The 17,565-nt window shown below is 39.2% G+C and overlaps 1 protein-coding gene across 1 annotated transcript in view; it reads right to left on the reverse strand.

The window, feature by feature from the left end:
* Positions 1-17,565, reverse strand: part of Pkhd1 (PKHD1 ciliary IPT domain containing fibrocystin/polyductin) — a 427,258-nt gene that overhangs the window by 348,364 nt on the left and 61,329 nt on the right. Inside the window, exons 28-32 of the mRNA XM_048805732.1 lie at positions 17,150-17,217; positions 13,835-15,442; positions 11,800-11,943; positions 6,607-6,826; positions 60-210 (exon numbers count right to left, since the gene is read on the reverse strand). Coding sequence (XP_048661689.1) covers positions 60-210; positions 6,607-6,826; positions 11,800-11,943; positions 13,835-15,442; positions 17,150-17,217 — 2,191 coding nt within the window. The remainder of the gene's footprint in view (positions 1-59; positions 211-6,606; positions 6,827-11,799; positions 11,944-13,834; positions 15,443-17,149; positions 17,218-17,565) is intronic.

The raw sequence follows: 17,565 nt of genomic DNA on the forward strand, positions 1-17,565 counted from the left end.
AATATTACAAATTTAATTTGAGCTGTTTGAATCAGTCTGTAAAAAAGATTTGATTATACCTGAGTGTTCTGGCCCCAGCTTTTCCGTATCTCAGTAATCTTGGCGGTAATTGGCTGATTAGGCGTCTCACACTCCATCTCTGCCTCAGTTTCCATGGTAATGTTACAGGAGCTATTATAGATGAGAACTTCATCTCTTTCCACTTTAGGGCTGAAACGAGAGGGGAGGTTAAATGGGGTGTCATCAATCTTAATGAAATGCAATTATTTTTACTCTTATTAATCATTGCAAGCCATTAGCTTGTGGCAACTACAGGCCACCATTTGTCAAATTTTGCAAATTTCTGTAATTTTGTTTCCATTCTTTTATTGTTTATTTGTTTTTCCTTTATCTGCTCACCCTGCAATGAAAATGCACATGGTAAATATCTTTCACTGAGGCCTTTCTTCTTTTCCCAATCTATTGGGAACATCAGTAAAAGCTTCTACAAACCCAACTTAACATTTCCAGTTCCAAAAATGGAAACTAATGTTGGACAGAGATTTTTTTTTAATTTTTCCTTTTCCCCTTCCCTTTTCCTGATCTTACTCACACTTAGTGTTGGGGGAGTGAATTGCCTGAATCCCCCCAGGGCAGATGGAGAAATTGGAAAACCCACACAACTGGCTAACTGGTCCCTAATTCCAACTGTGAAAAAATGAGCTCATTTAGGCTTTCAATTCCCTCTCCCCAGCTGATGGCAATGAGGCTCTGTTGCTAGCAGTGGAACATTAACTTAGTAAATTAATTAAACTTACTTAACAGCCCAGACTAAGGAGATTCGATATATGTGCCAGTTATACTACCAGCCACTCACTTTAAAAGTCCCCTTGCTTTAAGGGGAGAAGCCAGACTAGATTTAAAATAAAAAACAGCAGTGTATGTAGCGTTACAGAAAATATGCAGTCTAGAGGAGGTGAAAGCATGGATATTGCAGGATATCAGCCCCAACAGGTGTGATATTTATTCAAAAATAATCCTGGCTTTAGGCACTGTTGCAACTAACTCAAAGATTATTAGTAATAATAATGCATGATGTTTTATACTTTTCAGCAATTTCATATGTATGATCTCATTTCAGCCTGTAAATTAGGTGGAGGAATAGAAAATGTAACCCAAAGAGATCAGGGATTTGCATAAAGTCAACACAAAATTATGCCGCTCCCAAATTCAGAATCCAGGTGTCCTGCTTCCTTGGAGCAGCACTCTTGAATTTTCAGATGCTGATTGAACTTCAGTAGTGAAGATGGCAGAATCCAGGAAGGGTGGGGGAAAGGGCAAAAGGTCACTGACTGAGAAACTATAAATCATGTTGAACTGCAGCGTCTTTTTTCAAATCAATACTGAAATGGTTTCTCCCACAATTTGCTAGAAATAATAAGCAGCAGAACTATCACATCTCACCATTTACTCTTTTCTTCTTCATGCTAAAATATTGGCATCCCAGTGCCACCAAGACAGGACTTTAATACCTACTGTCCTCTAGACCTATTGGGGGTTATATTGATATTTTAATACTATACCACCCAGAACAAAATGCAGGGTTTGGGCTGACCACTGAGGAACTGGTCTCCCTTTATCTGAGCTCTCCCACCTATAACACCTAACACTGTTTATTTTGTGTCCCCTTAAGCTTGCTGGAAGAGAGTAGTGAAGTCAAAGTCCCAGGGCTGAATTGCCAGAGAATTTCCCCATGCTACATTTGTCAGTTGATTCTCGGAGAAGCCCAAGCACGTAAATGTTAGGCTTGGAAACAGGTCAGTTGCATTTGAATCCCATCTATATGGCCTTGAAGACATGACTCTGTGAGCTTTGGTTTTCACATTTATAAAATGACATTACTAATAACTCAGTTCCTATGTTACAGAGGTACTAAGGAATAAAAAAAATGAAGTACACAAAATGATTAGACAGAACATGGTACACAGTAAACATCCAACAAAGGCAACTGTTGTTACAATTTTTGTTGGTAGTGGAGGTGATGGTGTTATTGAAATATAAATATGAAAATTTACATTCCTTATTGCTTTATTTCACCTCACTGACTTAAACACATCACTCCAACATTTTTTAAATTGGGAGACTAAAATCAACATAAAAACCCATTTAGTTGAATGCTTATTCAAGGGGTAGATGAAGCCATGGGATAAATACACCATTTGCTCCTGGAGAATCAGTCAAACTACAAGATTCAGAAAGGAAAAGCAAAGTAACATAACTTTTAAATTAAAATGCAATTGCAATGTAATAATTAGATAAATATGGCAATATGGTAGAATAGAAGGCAAAACCAAAATAAACTTTTAAAACACCTGACTTCAAAGTAATTTAAGGTTAGTGTCAGGCCACTTAGGACTTTGCAGAACTTTTTTTGCTAATGGGGGTGGAGAGGTTGTTAGAATAGTTTGGAAAGTTCGCCCTCCATATACATCATAAGTCACAAGTAGATCTATCCAAAAGGAAATGACATTGGTTTTTGACACCAACATACTCTTTGTGAATTGGTTCCCAGACAACCTCTTTTACTTCTGAAGGCTCACAAACCATCTGATTAAACACTCCTCATAGAATTGTGTCAGGACTAACGTCAGCCTTAGTTGTCTGAATTTCCAGAATTCTCCCATTTTTCTTTTCTAGTTTGGAGACTATTTGCCCATCACCTTTCCCCGTTACAGGGCTCCACTGGCAAAGGAATGAGTCAAGTGGGCCAGGTCACACTGCCCACCTTGTGCATACCTGTCAGTAACATGCAGTCTTCCCTGATCACATGTTTCCTGCTCTGATGAGAGTTCAGTCCCTTTCTGTTAGACTGTTTTATTTGTCCCTGATTACCTCGCTGAAGATTGTTTTTTTTTTCTTTTAAAAGCCATTACCCAAATTAGCTGAGACACCAGTATATCAAAAATAGATGAGCATTTACAAAATTTCAAATGTTCTTAATAGCTATGTTTTCCTCCCAAATAATGTTATGAATTGGACAGATTTAAATAGAAAAAAATGTATATAGGTACAAATAGATGTAGAGATACAGACATGGATACAGGTTTAGATAAAGATGGACATGAATGTACAAATGCATATATATACAAACATATCTAAGAGAATGTAGTAAATATTTTGGGTTCATATAGTGACAAAGATGGTTCTAGAACCTAAGTTTCCTGACTCCCAATGTATTGCCCTTTTGGTTCAGCTCATCAGATCCTAAAGTCAGAAGGCAATCTTCTTATATACACCTTTGCAATAAGTAGCAAAGGCTTGTGCAGAAATTCTGTCTCCTCCACATAGCCTGAAATTGCTCCCCTGGCCCTGGAATCTCATTGACCCCATGTGGCTCAGCTGAGGTTATCATCACAAACACAGAGAGTCCAGCATGGCAGTAAGGATGTCATGAGTCAGAAGCCTTCCGCTGCCATGGCTGCCATGCCTTGACTGTGGACTTTGGAAAGTAATTATCTTAGGAGAGTACCCCAACTTCTTTCTTTGGCCTAAAGGCCCCTATAGCTCCCCAGGAGCTTTCCTTCCTTCTCACTATACTCCTGCTCAACTGGCCTCTTCACAGCTCATAAGATCTAATGGTTCCTTTGCATTTGCCACCCCACTCCCTGGCTTTACAGAGTGATCCCTTATTCTTGGGATCAAGAGAAGGGTATTTTACTCAGCTTTTTCGCTGCTGAGACTAAAGGATCTGACTAGCACATTCATAGCGGAGGAAAAGTTTATTTTAGGGGCTCATAGTTTCAGAGGTTTTAGTCCATAGGCAGCTGGCTCCATTCCTTGAGGCTCAAAGTGAGGCACAACACCACGGCGGAAGAGTGTGCCCTAGGGAAGCAGCTCACATGACGGTCAGAAAGCAAAGAGAGAGATCTCTGCTTGCTGAATACAAAATATACCCCAAAGTCACGCACGCAATGCCCTACTTCTTCCAGCCACACCTCACCTGCCTTCAGTTACCACTTAATTAACCCCATCAGATAATTATTCACTGATTGGGTTAAGGCTGCCACCCAACCCAATCATTTCTCCTCCAATCCTTTTTGCATTGTCTCACACATGAGCTTTTGGGGGATACCTCACATCCCAACCATAACACTAGCATAAAAGACACTTCTTCAGAGGCACTCCTCCCTCCGAAGAAGCTATCCAAAGCAGCCCCATTTTTTCTACCGCATTAAGACATTTAGCACAACATGTGATCATACTGTTTGTTGTCTTCCACCCCCACTCTTAAGAGCAGGCACTCTCCTGCCTCACCACCAGTGAGTCACCGGCACCTGGAAGAATAGCTAGAATATAGTATTCTAGAATATAGTAGGCACTTGATAAATGATGGATGGATGATAGAAGGAGAGATGGACAGATGGGCTAGGTATATGTATATATATATTTTTTTCCAGTTATATGTCTGTCTTTGACAAATGAAATAAAGCCATAAGGTAATGCTGGCCGTGAGATAAAGCATTTGATGAAAATGAATTCCCTGAAAAGACCATGGAAAATAGTCCTCTGGGTTCACAAGCGTAAACCTAACAGAAACCAAGTAAGCTATTTGAAACATGCTTTTTTTAATGCCCCTTGTTTAACTTATATTGTTTCTCAGTTATTAAATCAGCACATATTCACTAGAAAAATACATAAAAATTCAATGAAAAAAATTAATATGATCAGCATTTCAGCTACGTAGATATGGACACTATCAATTTAGAATATGTCTCTCCTATATTTCTTGATAATCACTCAAGTGTGTACAAATATATATGTATATACATATACATATATATTATATGGAACAGTAGGATTAAATTGATATACAATTTTGTGACCTGTGATTTTTCACTTCTCAATGTACTGCAAGCATTTTCTACTTGTTTAACTACTCTACATCATGATTTTTATAGGTTTCTTAATGTCTTATCATTTGGATGCATTCTTTATTATTTAAACTTTTTAAAAATGTTTTATTGTACTTGGAACGTCAAAGGATGTGGCTGTTTGTGACTATTAAAACTTCTATTTACTCTTTTAGAACAAAATCCTAGACATAAAATTCCTGGGCTATAGATTATGAAGAATACCAAGGTGTTATTAGAGCTTTGCCAAATCATCTTCTAATGATCATATTGACTTCCCACTGGTCACAAAGGACAGCACTGGATCCCCATCCTATCACCACTAAATATAAAACATATTGTTTAAATCCTAGGACATTTAATTCTACTCAAGAAAACACTCAGTTTTTCTGTTGCAATGGCCAGAACATTGAACAAGACTTTTGAAATGATATTGAATAATAAATGTCTAACTTTAATGGTATCTGAGGCTCAGTTGCCTCACGCTCAGCACAGAGTGAAGAAGAAGGGCACAAAGAATCCAAGGGAATTCTTTGGGGGAGATTCAGGTAGAGATCCTGAATTCAGTGGAGCAGGAACCGCTGGCTAGTACTTCTTAGTATCCAGCATTTGTGAGCTCTGAGATCCAGCCTCACCAGAGCACAACCCGCGAAACCCCATTTCCTGTGCCACCTCAGCAAGATGCTCCACATCCTTCTAGGAAGCAATCAGCCAAGGAGTTTCCTCTTTTCCAATGGCTAAACACCAAACTCCGGTGGCAAGTTCCTGATAAAACAGACTGTCTCAAGACATTAAAAAATCAGACTGGTTATATCCTTCACTGAGAGCCATGGGTCTTGTTTAGCTTTATTTTTAATAAGATTTCGTGTGTGTGTGTGTGTGTGTGTGTGTGTGCTGCTGAGGATTGAACCCAGGGCCTTGTGCATGTGAGGTAAGCACTCTACCAACTGAGCCATATCCCCAGCCACTTAATGAGAAAATTAATCTTCATTAAGTTATCAGATGTAACCACTCTATCTAGATAAGGAATAAGGATGCAGGGCATTGTTCATCCCTGAGTTAGTACCCTGCATATAGGAAAAGAACTGCTGACTGAAATTAAGGCCATCCAGAGTTCCCAACGCAGTCACACTTTAAAAAAAAAAAAAATTTTTTTGTTTAGAAAAGGGATTTAACCTGGAAGGTTGTGGTATTCATTTGTTAGATTTTTTTTTTCTTTTTTAGGTTCAAAAAAATCCTTATGAGCTTATGGCTTTTAAGCCCTAGATCTACAGTAATTCTCTGTGTAACCCCCCTTCTTTTGAATAAACAGTGTGCAATCTGCTGGATTTCTCTATGACTTTTTTTCATACTTGTGAATCTGTTTGGAAAGAAAAGAAAAAGGGAAAAGGGGGGAAAGCCTTCTGTTTTTCATAATGTCTAATCTTTTTCCCCATTGGCATTCACCAGATGTTGCTTTGGATCGGAAGATAAATATTAAAATCTAAGCAAGAACAAAGTGAGTTGTTTACTGGGCAGATTTTTCAGATGTTCTCTTGAACACTTGAAAAAGACAGGAGATGCTTTGATATGCAAGCTGGCTGGAATCCACCATGGAATGGCCCCTCCAAGAGAGCGGCAGGCCCTCAGGCCACGTCCACCCTGCCAGGGCTTTCCAATGACTCCGTGGGTCCATTGGCCATCGGGAAGGTCAGAGAGGAAAGGAGAAGGTAGCTACCTGATGAAGAAGCCAGAGAATGATGGAAAGTCTGACTTTTTCCAATGATCTGGTTCAAAGAGACACTGGGAACTTTCTTCACAAGCATAGAGGTAAGGCCACAATTCCGGCAGTCTCTCCATCCCCATGGATACAGTCAAATCACACTGCACATAGGTGTGGCTGATGACTTCACAGCTGTCCTCCTTGTTCTTCAGGCCACACAGGAAGGCCAAGGACTCTGCAGGGAACAGTCACTACGAGGTTAGGCAAATTCACAGAAAGAGCCAAAGGCTCTTTGTTTTAAGAACGAAGTTCATATGTCCCCCCTCCAATAGGAAAATGAAGCATCAGTTTACTCTCTAAATGCATTATGTGTATTTTATGCAAATAGAAGACATAACAATTTTGTAAAATATAAATCATCATCATAAAAAAAAAACCTTGGGTGTATATACCAGCCAACATGAGATTGAAAACAGTTCTAATACTTCTAAATCTGTCTGCTCCCTCATGGATCCATTCACTTTCCTCCTCACGCTCAGAAATAATCCCTTGGCATTTTTTAGATAGCTTTATCAAACAGGTTTGCGTTCCTAAACAAGAGGTTGTTGAGTTTTTCTTTTGACCTTTATAAAATGTAATGCATGACCAAATATTCTTGGTCTTGCTTTTTTTATTCAGTATGAAATTTCCAAGATTTCTCTATGGTACTGCATGTAACTATTGCAGATACAGGCTCACTGTTGATAAAGACTGCACTTCATGAAAGTGCTAAGATGTGTTTACCTATTCTTTTTCCAATGGAATTGGGAGTATTTCCAAATAATTGCAACTACAAACATGTGCAAGGTTTTCTCTAGAGTGAATGACTAGAAAGAAAATATCTTGTTCAAATGGTAAGTGTAAGTTCAGCTTTGCAAGACGGTGCCACACTGTTTTCCAAAGTGGGTATGCCATTTGAATTCCTACAGGCCATGAATTCCTGTTATCCATACAGTTGTCAGCACTTGAAATGATCAGATTCCTAATTTTTATCAAGTGTGTATAAAATGGTATCTCACTGTGGCCTTCATTTTCATTTCCATCATTACTTTTTAGGTTGAACAATTTTTCATATTTAGTAATAACTCAATGTTTCTTCTTCTATGAAATTCCCATTCCTGACCTTGGCCCATTTTTCTATTGGGCTATTTGTCTTTTTCCTATTCATTTGTGTATGCTGGGTACTAATTCTCTTGAGGTTTTACGGTAACTATTACCTTTCCTAAGTTTGTAGCTAGACTCTTCTCTCTTTACATGGTTTCCTGATTAACAGAAGTTCTTGATTATCATATACATATGACTATCAATATTTTGTTAAGAAGAAAAGCAAGTGTTTTAGTTTTTTTGACCCTCAGGCCATCCCTTTCTGGGTCATGAGACACATGTAAAAAGCATCAATAAGTCAGAATGACAATAATCTTTAACTGGGAGATGAACAAATCTCTACACGAGTGGTTTAGGAAAAACTCTGAAAATTCTAAAAAAAAAAAAAAAAGAGGAAAAAGAAAAATATCTCTGGTCTGTAACTTCCATGGCTAACCTATCCTTGCAGGTACCACAGCAGCCATCAAGGACTGTAGGCTTTGAGCCTCTGCTGGCCTGTCTCATTATAGTGCCTCAGCAAGGGCCAAAGGAGAGGGTTTGTAGCTCTGTGATCACACCCAGATGTTATCATAGTTGCTGCTACATTCCAAAGCACCTGATACCAAAGAAGTTCTCTGTGAATGTGCTTTAAATGAATAATAGCAACAAAAATGACTGACAGAAAGATTCTCTTGCGATAGACAAAACATGAGAACTTCTCAGTTAGTAAGCCCTAAGGCAAATAAAAACAGGCTCAACACCTATAAAATAATGAATTCATTATAGGTGATTAAGTGGATGCAAATTGACAAGGTGGATTATAAAAAGCACCTAGGGCTGGGGATCAAAATCCATGGGTTTTACTCAAAGTTCTACCGCTAAATAGCTCTGTGACCTTAATCGCTTTAGCTTTTCATGCCTCTTGGAAAAGTTAAAGTTTCCATGAAAAAGTCATTTGGTATAATTCAAGGTATAAATGCAAGAAACGGGAAGATCAAAGATCTTTGCTCTTTTTAAACAAATGCAAAGTGTTAGTTTTACCTAACAGGATGTTTTAGCAACCCATCATGTGAAAAAGTAAAATTCTTCTTTGGTAAGAAGTATAATTTGGAGGGAAAGGTAAAAATAGATGACCACAAAACTAGCAAAATAACTTTATTTTTAGACCCATGCTTAAATCTCCTGTCCCAGTCATGAAAATGAAGCACATTAGGACTGTGGCATAGGAACAAACAAAATAATAATTAAGAAAGTTTGGATTCTGAGACATCATCAATAACCTGGAATGTAAAACATCACTCTATCATGCAAAGTCAAACTAAAGATTAAAATTCAAAGCAAGAGTCAGAATTCAAAGTGGCCTTGGTAAATTAGAGAAGTTAACAGAAACAAACAAAAAGCCCAATGAAAACAATAAGGCAATAAACTACAGAAGGAAAAAATAAATCATATAAATATGAGGAAAATCCAGCTGTGAACAGCTATGTTAGAAACACACCCACCCCCCCCCCACACACACACACACATTGGGATAATCATAGGTAACAAAAAATTATAAACCAGCAAAACATCAGTGTACTTTTACAAACAGATCTGGGACCAGATGATATGCAGGCATTTCATGATGTTACCCAATATGACTATACCTTGCTTACTCAGAAGAGTTACCTTGTCTGGGGATTCAATTAGGCAAGCATGTGAAATTTCAGAGACAGAACAGAAAAGAAATACTAAAATGTTTATTTGGAAAATTTTGGCCTTGGTGAGTCCCAAGAATTCATATTTCTAAGATGCCTCCACCCCACCACACACACACAAAACTAGTTGCTGCTGTGCTGGCCATATGGAACACACTTTGAGAACTGCTGCCATTGTGACTTGAGCTTTCCAAAGGCTATCAGCTGATTGAGGTTGAGAAGAAGCTAAGTGGGGGAGCACTAGTTAGGTAGAATGATGGATTTCTCCAAGAAAAGCAAGAGTGAAACAGGTGTGAGGATAGCTGGTGGGAAGCCACTTCTAAAAACCTCTTTGAAATAAAATGTAATCCTAAAGAGAAGTTAACAGTTATATGTAATCCTATCTTAAAGCAGGAGAATTAGTAGTAGCTTCCAATGATTTCTCTCTCACATCACATACACACACACACACACACACACACACACACACACTCACACCTTTAACTTTTGATGTCCATTATAGACCTACTAACTAGAAAAACAAACCAAACTATGATCCTAGACTCAAAAGGTTTCACTGGGTTCCAGTAGAATCACAGAATCCCCCATATCTTATCCTGGATCTTAAGTAAGGAAAATTTGGAACTGGCTCCTCATTTTTAGAGAATGTGGTTAAAAGTATTTAAAAACACCCTCCCTCTCTTTCTTCCTCCCTTCCTTTCTTCCTCCCTCCCTTCTTTCCTTCCTTCCTTCCTAATGAAAGAGGAAAACAGTTGAGATCCTTTTCACCAAACATGATCCTTGTAAAATAGATGAATCTTTGGTGACACCTAGTGGCAAGGTTAAAAGTTACAGCTTCCAAACACTTAAATATCAAGGAATTTTGAGATGTTCTTTTCTAAAACTTAAAAGAATCTTTTACAATATAATAATTTTATTATTTTTCTTCTAGGAGTTCTCAGTACTACAATTTACCTGTACCTGAAATCTCATTGATTTTTATTTTGTGTTTCTAGTTGAGATTTAAGTGTTTTGAAATAATACCAAAGGGGTTTTAAAGTTTATTAGTTTAAGCAATGCATATGAGATAGATTTTTTTAAAGAGAAGTAATATTAAGTAAGCTTTAGAACCTAGTTGTGTATAGTCTCAGTTTCATTTCCACATACTCTTGACTGACACTGTGCTATAGGAGGTAGAAGGGTTAAAAAACAAAAAACAAAAGAACATAAAAGATGACATCTGAAAGTTGCTATTGCATCGTAGGTTTCTTATTGTGCAATGATTTCTCTTCCGTTGTGTACATGACACTAGGAAACTCAGATTCTAGTATTTTAAAGGTTTTTTTGTATTCTCATTCTCCTTAACACTCCTTCTCCCTCCACCACCACCACCACTATCTTCTTCTCCTCCTCTCTTCTTCCTCTTCCTCATCATTTAGGAGGACACTGTGAACTGCCATTGCAATAGTATTGTCCATCATGTAATTATTATCCAAACTCAGATGAAGTGATCTTATTACTTTGTAAATCTCACATTCAAAAAATTAGGAACCTAACTCCAAACACTACACACAAAGCATGTTTATAAATAGGTCTTAAGTGTAGAGGTTCCAGATCTATGATTATGTAAATGAGATAATTGCTAGTTGAATTTGAGTTCTCTCAAATGCACTAAGGATCTGTAATGAAAATGGTAGTTTCTTTCCTCTGATTATCCCCTCCTGAAGCTCAGTGGGTAGTTACCATGTGTTGTGAAGCCCTCAGCTTTGCACCTTCCTCTATAATCTCTCCCCATAAACACGGTGCTTCTGGTACCACAATTTACATGATGGGAATGCAGCTCAAAACAGAGAGAAATCATAGTTTTCTGCTGAGTAAGAGATCAGGTAAGTACTTGGACGTTGAAGAACAAGAGAATACTGTGAATGTTGGTTCTTTTGACTATAATAAGAATTTGGGAATTGAGCTGATATTCAAAAGATATTCAGCTTGATAATCTTCACCCTCTCCTGGTCCCTCCAGAAAGCAGATGTCTTCGGCAACCTTACCTCAGGACAAGATCAAGAGCTTGTTTCCTTCCTGATGTCTACGGCTGTCACTGGAACTAATATTCAGAACCCAGAATTACTCTCTTCCTTGTCACGTGACTCCATAGGACATAGGCGATACGTTTTTCAAGTTCCTTTAATATTGACCCCTTCCCATGACAAAAGGTATTATGGACCATTTTAATACGTGGCCCCAGAGTGTAACAATCATTTTTGAAAGAGAATAGAAAAATTCTATTTTCAGAAACACATGGAAAAATTAATGGTTAGTAGAGAAGCAATGACAAATATTTTAAAAAGCCAAAGAACATCATTTTAAAACACATTCTTTAAAAATATATATGTGGGATTTTTTTACTCACCATCCAGGGGCAGAACCAAGCAGCTGAATGCAGACACAGTAGCATTAGCCAGGACTTGGCAAGGAGCACCACACACAGCAGCTGAGATATTCCCTGGAGAAAACCCTGCTCCAAACACATGTACAAGCCTTCCACCCAGGCAGCCTTTAAAGACAAACCACAAGTTCATGATCTTAGAAGAAAAACTATCTTAACTCAAAACTCAAACTATTGCTTTCTTTCTGCCTATCCTTCCTATGCCCTGCAGAATCCACACAGCTGGCTGGAGGACTCTGATATCCTTAGCTTCTTCACCCGGCTTCTGGACTCCAGGGTTCCATTAGATTCCAACCATATTCAACAACATAAAGCATCTTGTAATGTAACCATTTTATGTCGAAAAATAATGATTATTTATAGTTCTTAAACTTTTCATACAAGAGCATAAAATGAAAGTGAAAGTTCCCCCCAAACACCTGTTTCTATTTACAGTTTTTTGTGACTCCTTACAGAATTTTCAACAAACATATATTTTTGATACACAGGGATCACTCTATACATATTCTACAACTTGTTTCTTAACTTAAACGTACAGTATAGGTAGGTTTCCAAAGCTATGTCATTACAGTTCATTTTACTAGCTACTTAGAATCTCATTACATCATTAAGGCACAATTTGTTTAACAAATTTTCTATGGCCTGATACCTTCATTATTTCTCTTTTTGCTATTATTAATAGTACTGCAAGAATTACATATTTTAGGGACACTCAGGATAGTGAAGCTGGTGCACCACTCTAGTTCATTCTGAGACACAGTCTCCAGCCTTCATCCTGCAAGGGGAATGGGGCTACTTGCACAGCCAACTGACAAACTCAAGAATAATGTGGGGTTTTGTTTGTTTGTTTTTGTTTTGTTTTGTTTTTGCTTCAGGTGTATTTATGATGCTCTTTCTTCATGGAATTTAGGGAATAGATAGGGAAATTTTGTGAGCATCCAGCCCAAATACCATTATTAAATAAGAAAGCTGATCTGGATGTGGTGGCAGACACCTGTAATCCCAGCAATTCTGGAGGCTGAGGCAGGAGGATTGGGAGTTTGAGCCCAGCCTTGGCAATTTAGCAAAACCCTGTCTTGAAACAAAAAAAATTAAGAAAGGTCTGGGGAGGAAGCTCAGGGATAGAATACCCCTTGGTTCAATCCCCAATGCTACAAAATTTAAAAATGGAAGCTGAGGCATGGAAAAGTCAAACCTAAATTAGCTACGTTGGTCACAGCACCAGTCCTAAATTCTAATCTCCACAGTATTCCACCCAGTTGAAGACAAATTTGTTCTAAAAATGGCTTGATTAGTACCTCATCAACCTAAGATCCTGCATCCATAATTTCCTGTATACCCACCATCAAATCTGAGTGACCTTAAGTGTAGCAAGGCTTTCAGTGAGCAGAAACCTAAAACATCATCGGAAGGAAAAGAATGGCAAATCTCAGTACAGGCAAAGCAGAAGATCTAGGGGTGTGGCTCAGAGGTAAAGCATTTGCCTCACATGTGTGAGGCCCTAGCTTCGATCCCCAGCACTACAACAAAACAAAACAATAAAAGCAGAGAAAAGCTAAACCAATACAATTGTCCTATGCTATTGGCTTATTATTGGTGGCATTTGAATTCATCTGTGAAATTTTATAAAATGATCAAAATTAATCACAGTTAATAAATTTTAAACGATGCAAATTGGCATATAGGTCTAAAACTAGGTGAAAGCATTTATATTCTTAAATGATGAAATTATGAGCTCTTACAAAATATATTAATTTAAAACACAAATTAAAAATGGTTAATGCATTAAAATAAAATACTTAGAGAATAGGCACAGTTTCCTTGATGAAAAATAAAGTTCATAAATGGAGCATGACAAAGACGAGTCACAGGAAGACACTGAGACTCCAAGAAGTCACCAGGCTTCTCTTCTCTTCTGTTGCATGGAGTGATGTTGATTTTCCAACTCTTAGAAGTGAGAGAAGCTATTAAGCCATTAAATATTACTTGCTTGACTTACCAAAGTTCTCTGTCACTGCTGTAATCGTAGCCTTCAACAGGAACACAAGAGCAGAGGAGGCCCACCCTCTGATGCGGTCATAACCCCTGACGTGGTACTTCCCCGCAGGAAGAAAAGGGGTGGTGCACTGGAGAACCGTGTAGTTACCAGACACACCCACACAAGGTGTCCTCCCAATAAATATGTCAACATTGGCAGCTCCTGAGATTCGGGCCACTGCAAAGGTTAAAATGCCATCACTCTGAGAAACAGAGAGCAATTCTGGGGTGAAGACATCACTGTAACTAACAGCTCCGATGTGGTACCCAATTCCATCTACCTCTATTTCCAGAGCAACAGAGTCATTCCCTGCAGGAACAATGCACTGGATGAGCTCAGAACTGATGTTCACTGTCAGACAGGCCTGTTGGCCAACAAAGATCAATGTGGTGTTCTGTCCTCTCAGGGTTGTGCCCACTATGGCCAAGAGGCTTCCACCATGTGTGCTGAAATTCTTAGGGAAATAATTAAAGACTTGAGGCATGATGGAGAAATTCCTGGAAATGTTACCCAAACAAGCATACCCATTACTTGTCTGGACAGCTGATAGGTAGTGGACTCCTGGGGTCAAGCCACTTATTTGGCATGCCACCTGGCTTGCATTAAAGAAAGTTATATTGCAAGGAAGTTGATCATCTATAAATACCATTGGCTCATCAGTTCTGGAGTCCAGCCGCTGACCCCTTATCAGCAGAGTGGTCAGAGACCCACTGATGTCTATGGTCAAGGCATCCACTACAGGACTTTCGTCCTCTTGCATGAAGAGAGTGCAGTTCCCTTCACACTCGCTGGGCAGCCCATTGACCACGACTGTGACATTCAGAGTGAAGGAAGCTCCAGGCAAGTGGTCACCCATCTGGTTGATCCGGCAGAGAACTATACGGTCTTCCAAATGCAAAATCATACAAGTAAAAGGACCTGAAAGGTCAATCTGAATTGACCTCCTTCTAGAGTTGAGAGCCAAGCCCCTGATAGTGAGCATAGTCCCGCCACACACAGAACCATGCATTGGCAAGATGGTCATTATCCGAGGTGTCACCACAAATTGCTGGGGCACTGCAGACATGTTGGCAAATCCCATGTGCTTCTGACATGCTCGGACAGGATAGACACCTGCTTCCAGAGTGTGCAGGGGAAAGGAGCACCCAGACAGGCTCAGGTTGCCCCAAAGAGACTGTGTCTCAACCTCACACTTCAAGCTCCCCAGGAGGATGACAGAGTTAGAGAGGTCACTTCCTTCCACATACAACTTCAGGCTACTGTTTGTGACTTCTCCCCACAAGGCGGTGACCACTGGTGTTGCTGCCACTTCATACCTGAAAGTAAGGCCCTTCCCCACCAAGCTTGCTGAAGGTCCATGGATGAAGGTTGCATTGCCAGCCCAGACCTCCACGGGGGCTGGGATGGTGAGAGCCTCTGCATCGGGCAGCAGCGGGGCCGGTGGGGTCTCACACCAGATGCTCACCTCTGTCAAGTTCACCATGTCACAGGGCTGATCGCCCACAAGTACCCAAACCAAAGCTGGGTCCCTGCCAAACCCTCTTCCTGAGATGCTGAGGATGGTTCCACCTGAAGTGCAGAGATGGAAAACAAAAGTTAAAGCTGATTTTCACTAGGAACTTGGAGCCCCTGTGTCAGCTCTGAGGCAATTCAGTGGAAAGTGGGGTATGTGAAACATAGGTGATTTCACCTCAATCCCCAGCAATGCTAAATTTGTGATCATTTCTACATGAGTCAGATGCACTAAAATTCATGTAACAGTAAAATAATATAAATTATATATATGTGAAGGATATTTATAATATTTCAGATAAAACGCTTCAAGTACCTTTGTATATCCTACAAACTACCACTTACATGCTAACAAAAAATCAAATTTAGTCTTCTTGTCATCTGTTGTATTATATGACATATTATTCTACATATTCTATATGCACTCAACTTCCATACTAGAGAAATAAAGTTTGTTGAAGTCTTCTATTTCTCATCTATATTATTCTATATGTTATTCCAAGAATTCATATACATAGTATTATATATTCTAATATGTTGTATATATTCTGTATTACATATATATCAGATATCAAAAGCCAGTGAAACATACTAATGAATTTGCTGTTATATAAACAGACATTGTTAAGGGTTGGATACGAGGTGCCCCCCTAAAAGCTCGTGTTAGGTAATGAAGTAATGTTCAGAGGTAAAGTGAGATTATGAGAGCTGTAGCCTAGTCAGTGGATTAATCCATTTCATGAGTTAATAATTTGAGAAGACCACTATACTGGATGGTGACTGTTGACAGGTGGGGAGTGACTACAGGAAGTAGTTCATTGGGAGAGTGCCTTTGGGGTTTATATTTTGTTCCTGGTGCCTCAATCTCTCTCTGCTTCCCACATTGATCACTTTTCCTCCACTACATCCTTCCACCATGATGTTCTGCCTCACTTCAGGCCCAGAGCAATAGAGTCAGCTGACCATGGACTGAGACCTCCAAAACAATGAGCCAAAAAACAAAAAACAAAAACAAAAAAGCCTTCCTCTTCTCTAAGTTTTACTTATTAGGTATTTTAGTCACAGTGGTGACAAACACAGACATTGTCTTACTCTTAAGTTGAGAGATAATCAAAGACCAAATCCCATCTTCAGAACAGAGATTGGAGCAATAAAACTCATATCCTAACCAAATCTGTGACATAGGCAACCAGATTTAAAAAGGATTTTCCTGTGCTCAAAAAGATAAGGTGCTACTTCATGCAAGGTTAAAACCATTATTCACGAGTGAATATATAGCTCTTTAGTTTTTTTCTTAAAATGCATAGTTTTAGGAATCGCTCTGTTTCTTGTCCTTACATTTCCCACATTGATATATGTGGCTCTATTTTTGTTCCTCCATCTGTATCCCTGGAAGAAAGTACAAATACAACGACTCATTCCTTGGGTCCTTGAACACGCAGGGTCTAAAATGTTAAGACAGGAAGCTCTTCTTTTGTTCCTAATAACTGCTCAAGAGTACTGCCCATCCACTATTTCAGCCTTTCCTCTAGGAAAAGAAAGCCAGGCATATCTCCTTTTCATGAAAACTCTTTAACTTCATGAGCTCACTGAGCTGAAGCATCACCAAGTTTTCCCACCCTTAAATTATACCAGAGCCTCAGGAAAGTCTCTTCCTGACATCCCACCTCAGGGTGACAAGCTAATTAATCCAGGAGTAAAATCTGTGTATTCAGTAAATAGGCAAACTGGGTAAATGACACCAGTGATGTCGGAACCACTCACCGAAAAGGGACCCACAGCAAGGCTCCATGCCGAAAACTTCTGTGAGATACTGGATGTGCAGATCAACCCTACAGAAAACAGGGATATTGTTAGGAAATAACCAACAGGGCTAGAGAGAGAGAAAATAAAGATGGAAGGCAGAAGAGGTGTTTGTATTTGGAGGGGAGGGAGAAAAGAAATGGAGCAGCGATGGAGAGCAAGAGTGAATGATAACTGGAACAGAGAAGAAAGGAAATGGTGGGGGAAAGATGCCGTGGAAAGATGCTGGGTCAGTATCAGTGGTAACATCAGTCCCATACACTTCAGCTACTTTTCAGAAATGGAAGAGGGAATTTCTAGAGAAATACCAGGCGGAGCAACTTCAGGACAAAGAGGGAGCTAAGGGAAGGCCATGGCCATGCAATTACTATAGGCCA

The sequence above is a fragment of the Marmota marmota genome, unplaced genomic scaffold (assembly GCF_001458135.2).
Source record: "Marmota marmota marmota unplaced genomic scaffold, marMar, whole genome shotgun sequence".
Taxonomy (NCBI): domain Eukaryota; kingdom Metazoa; phylum Chordata; class Mammalia; order Rodentia; family Sciuridae; genus Marmota; species Marmota marmota.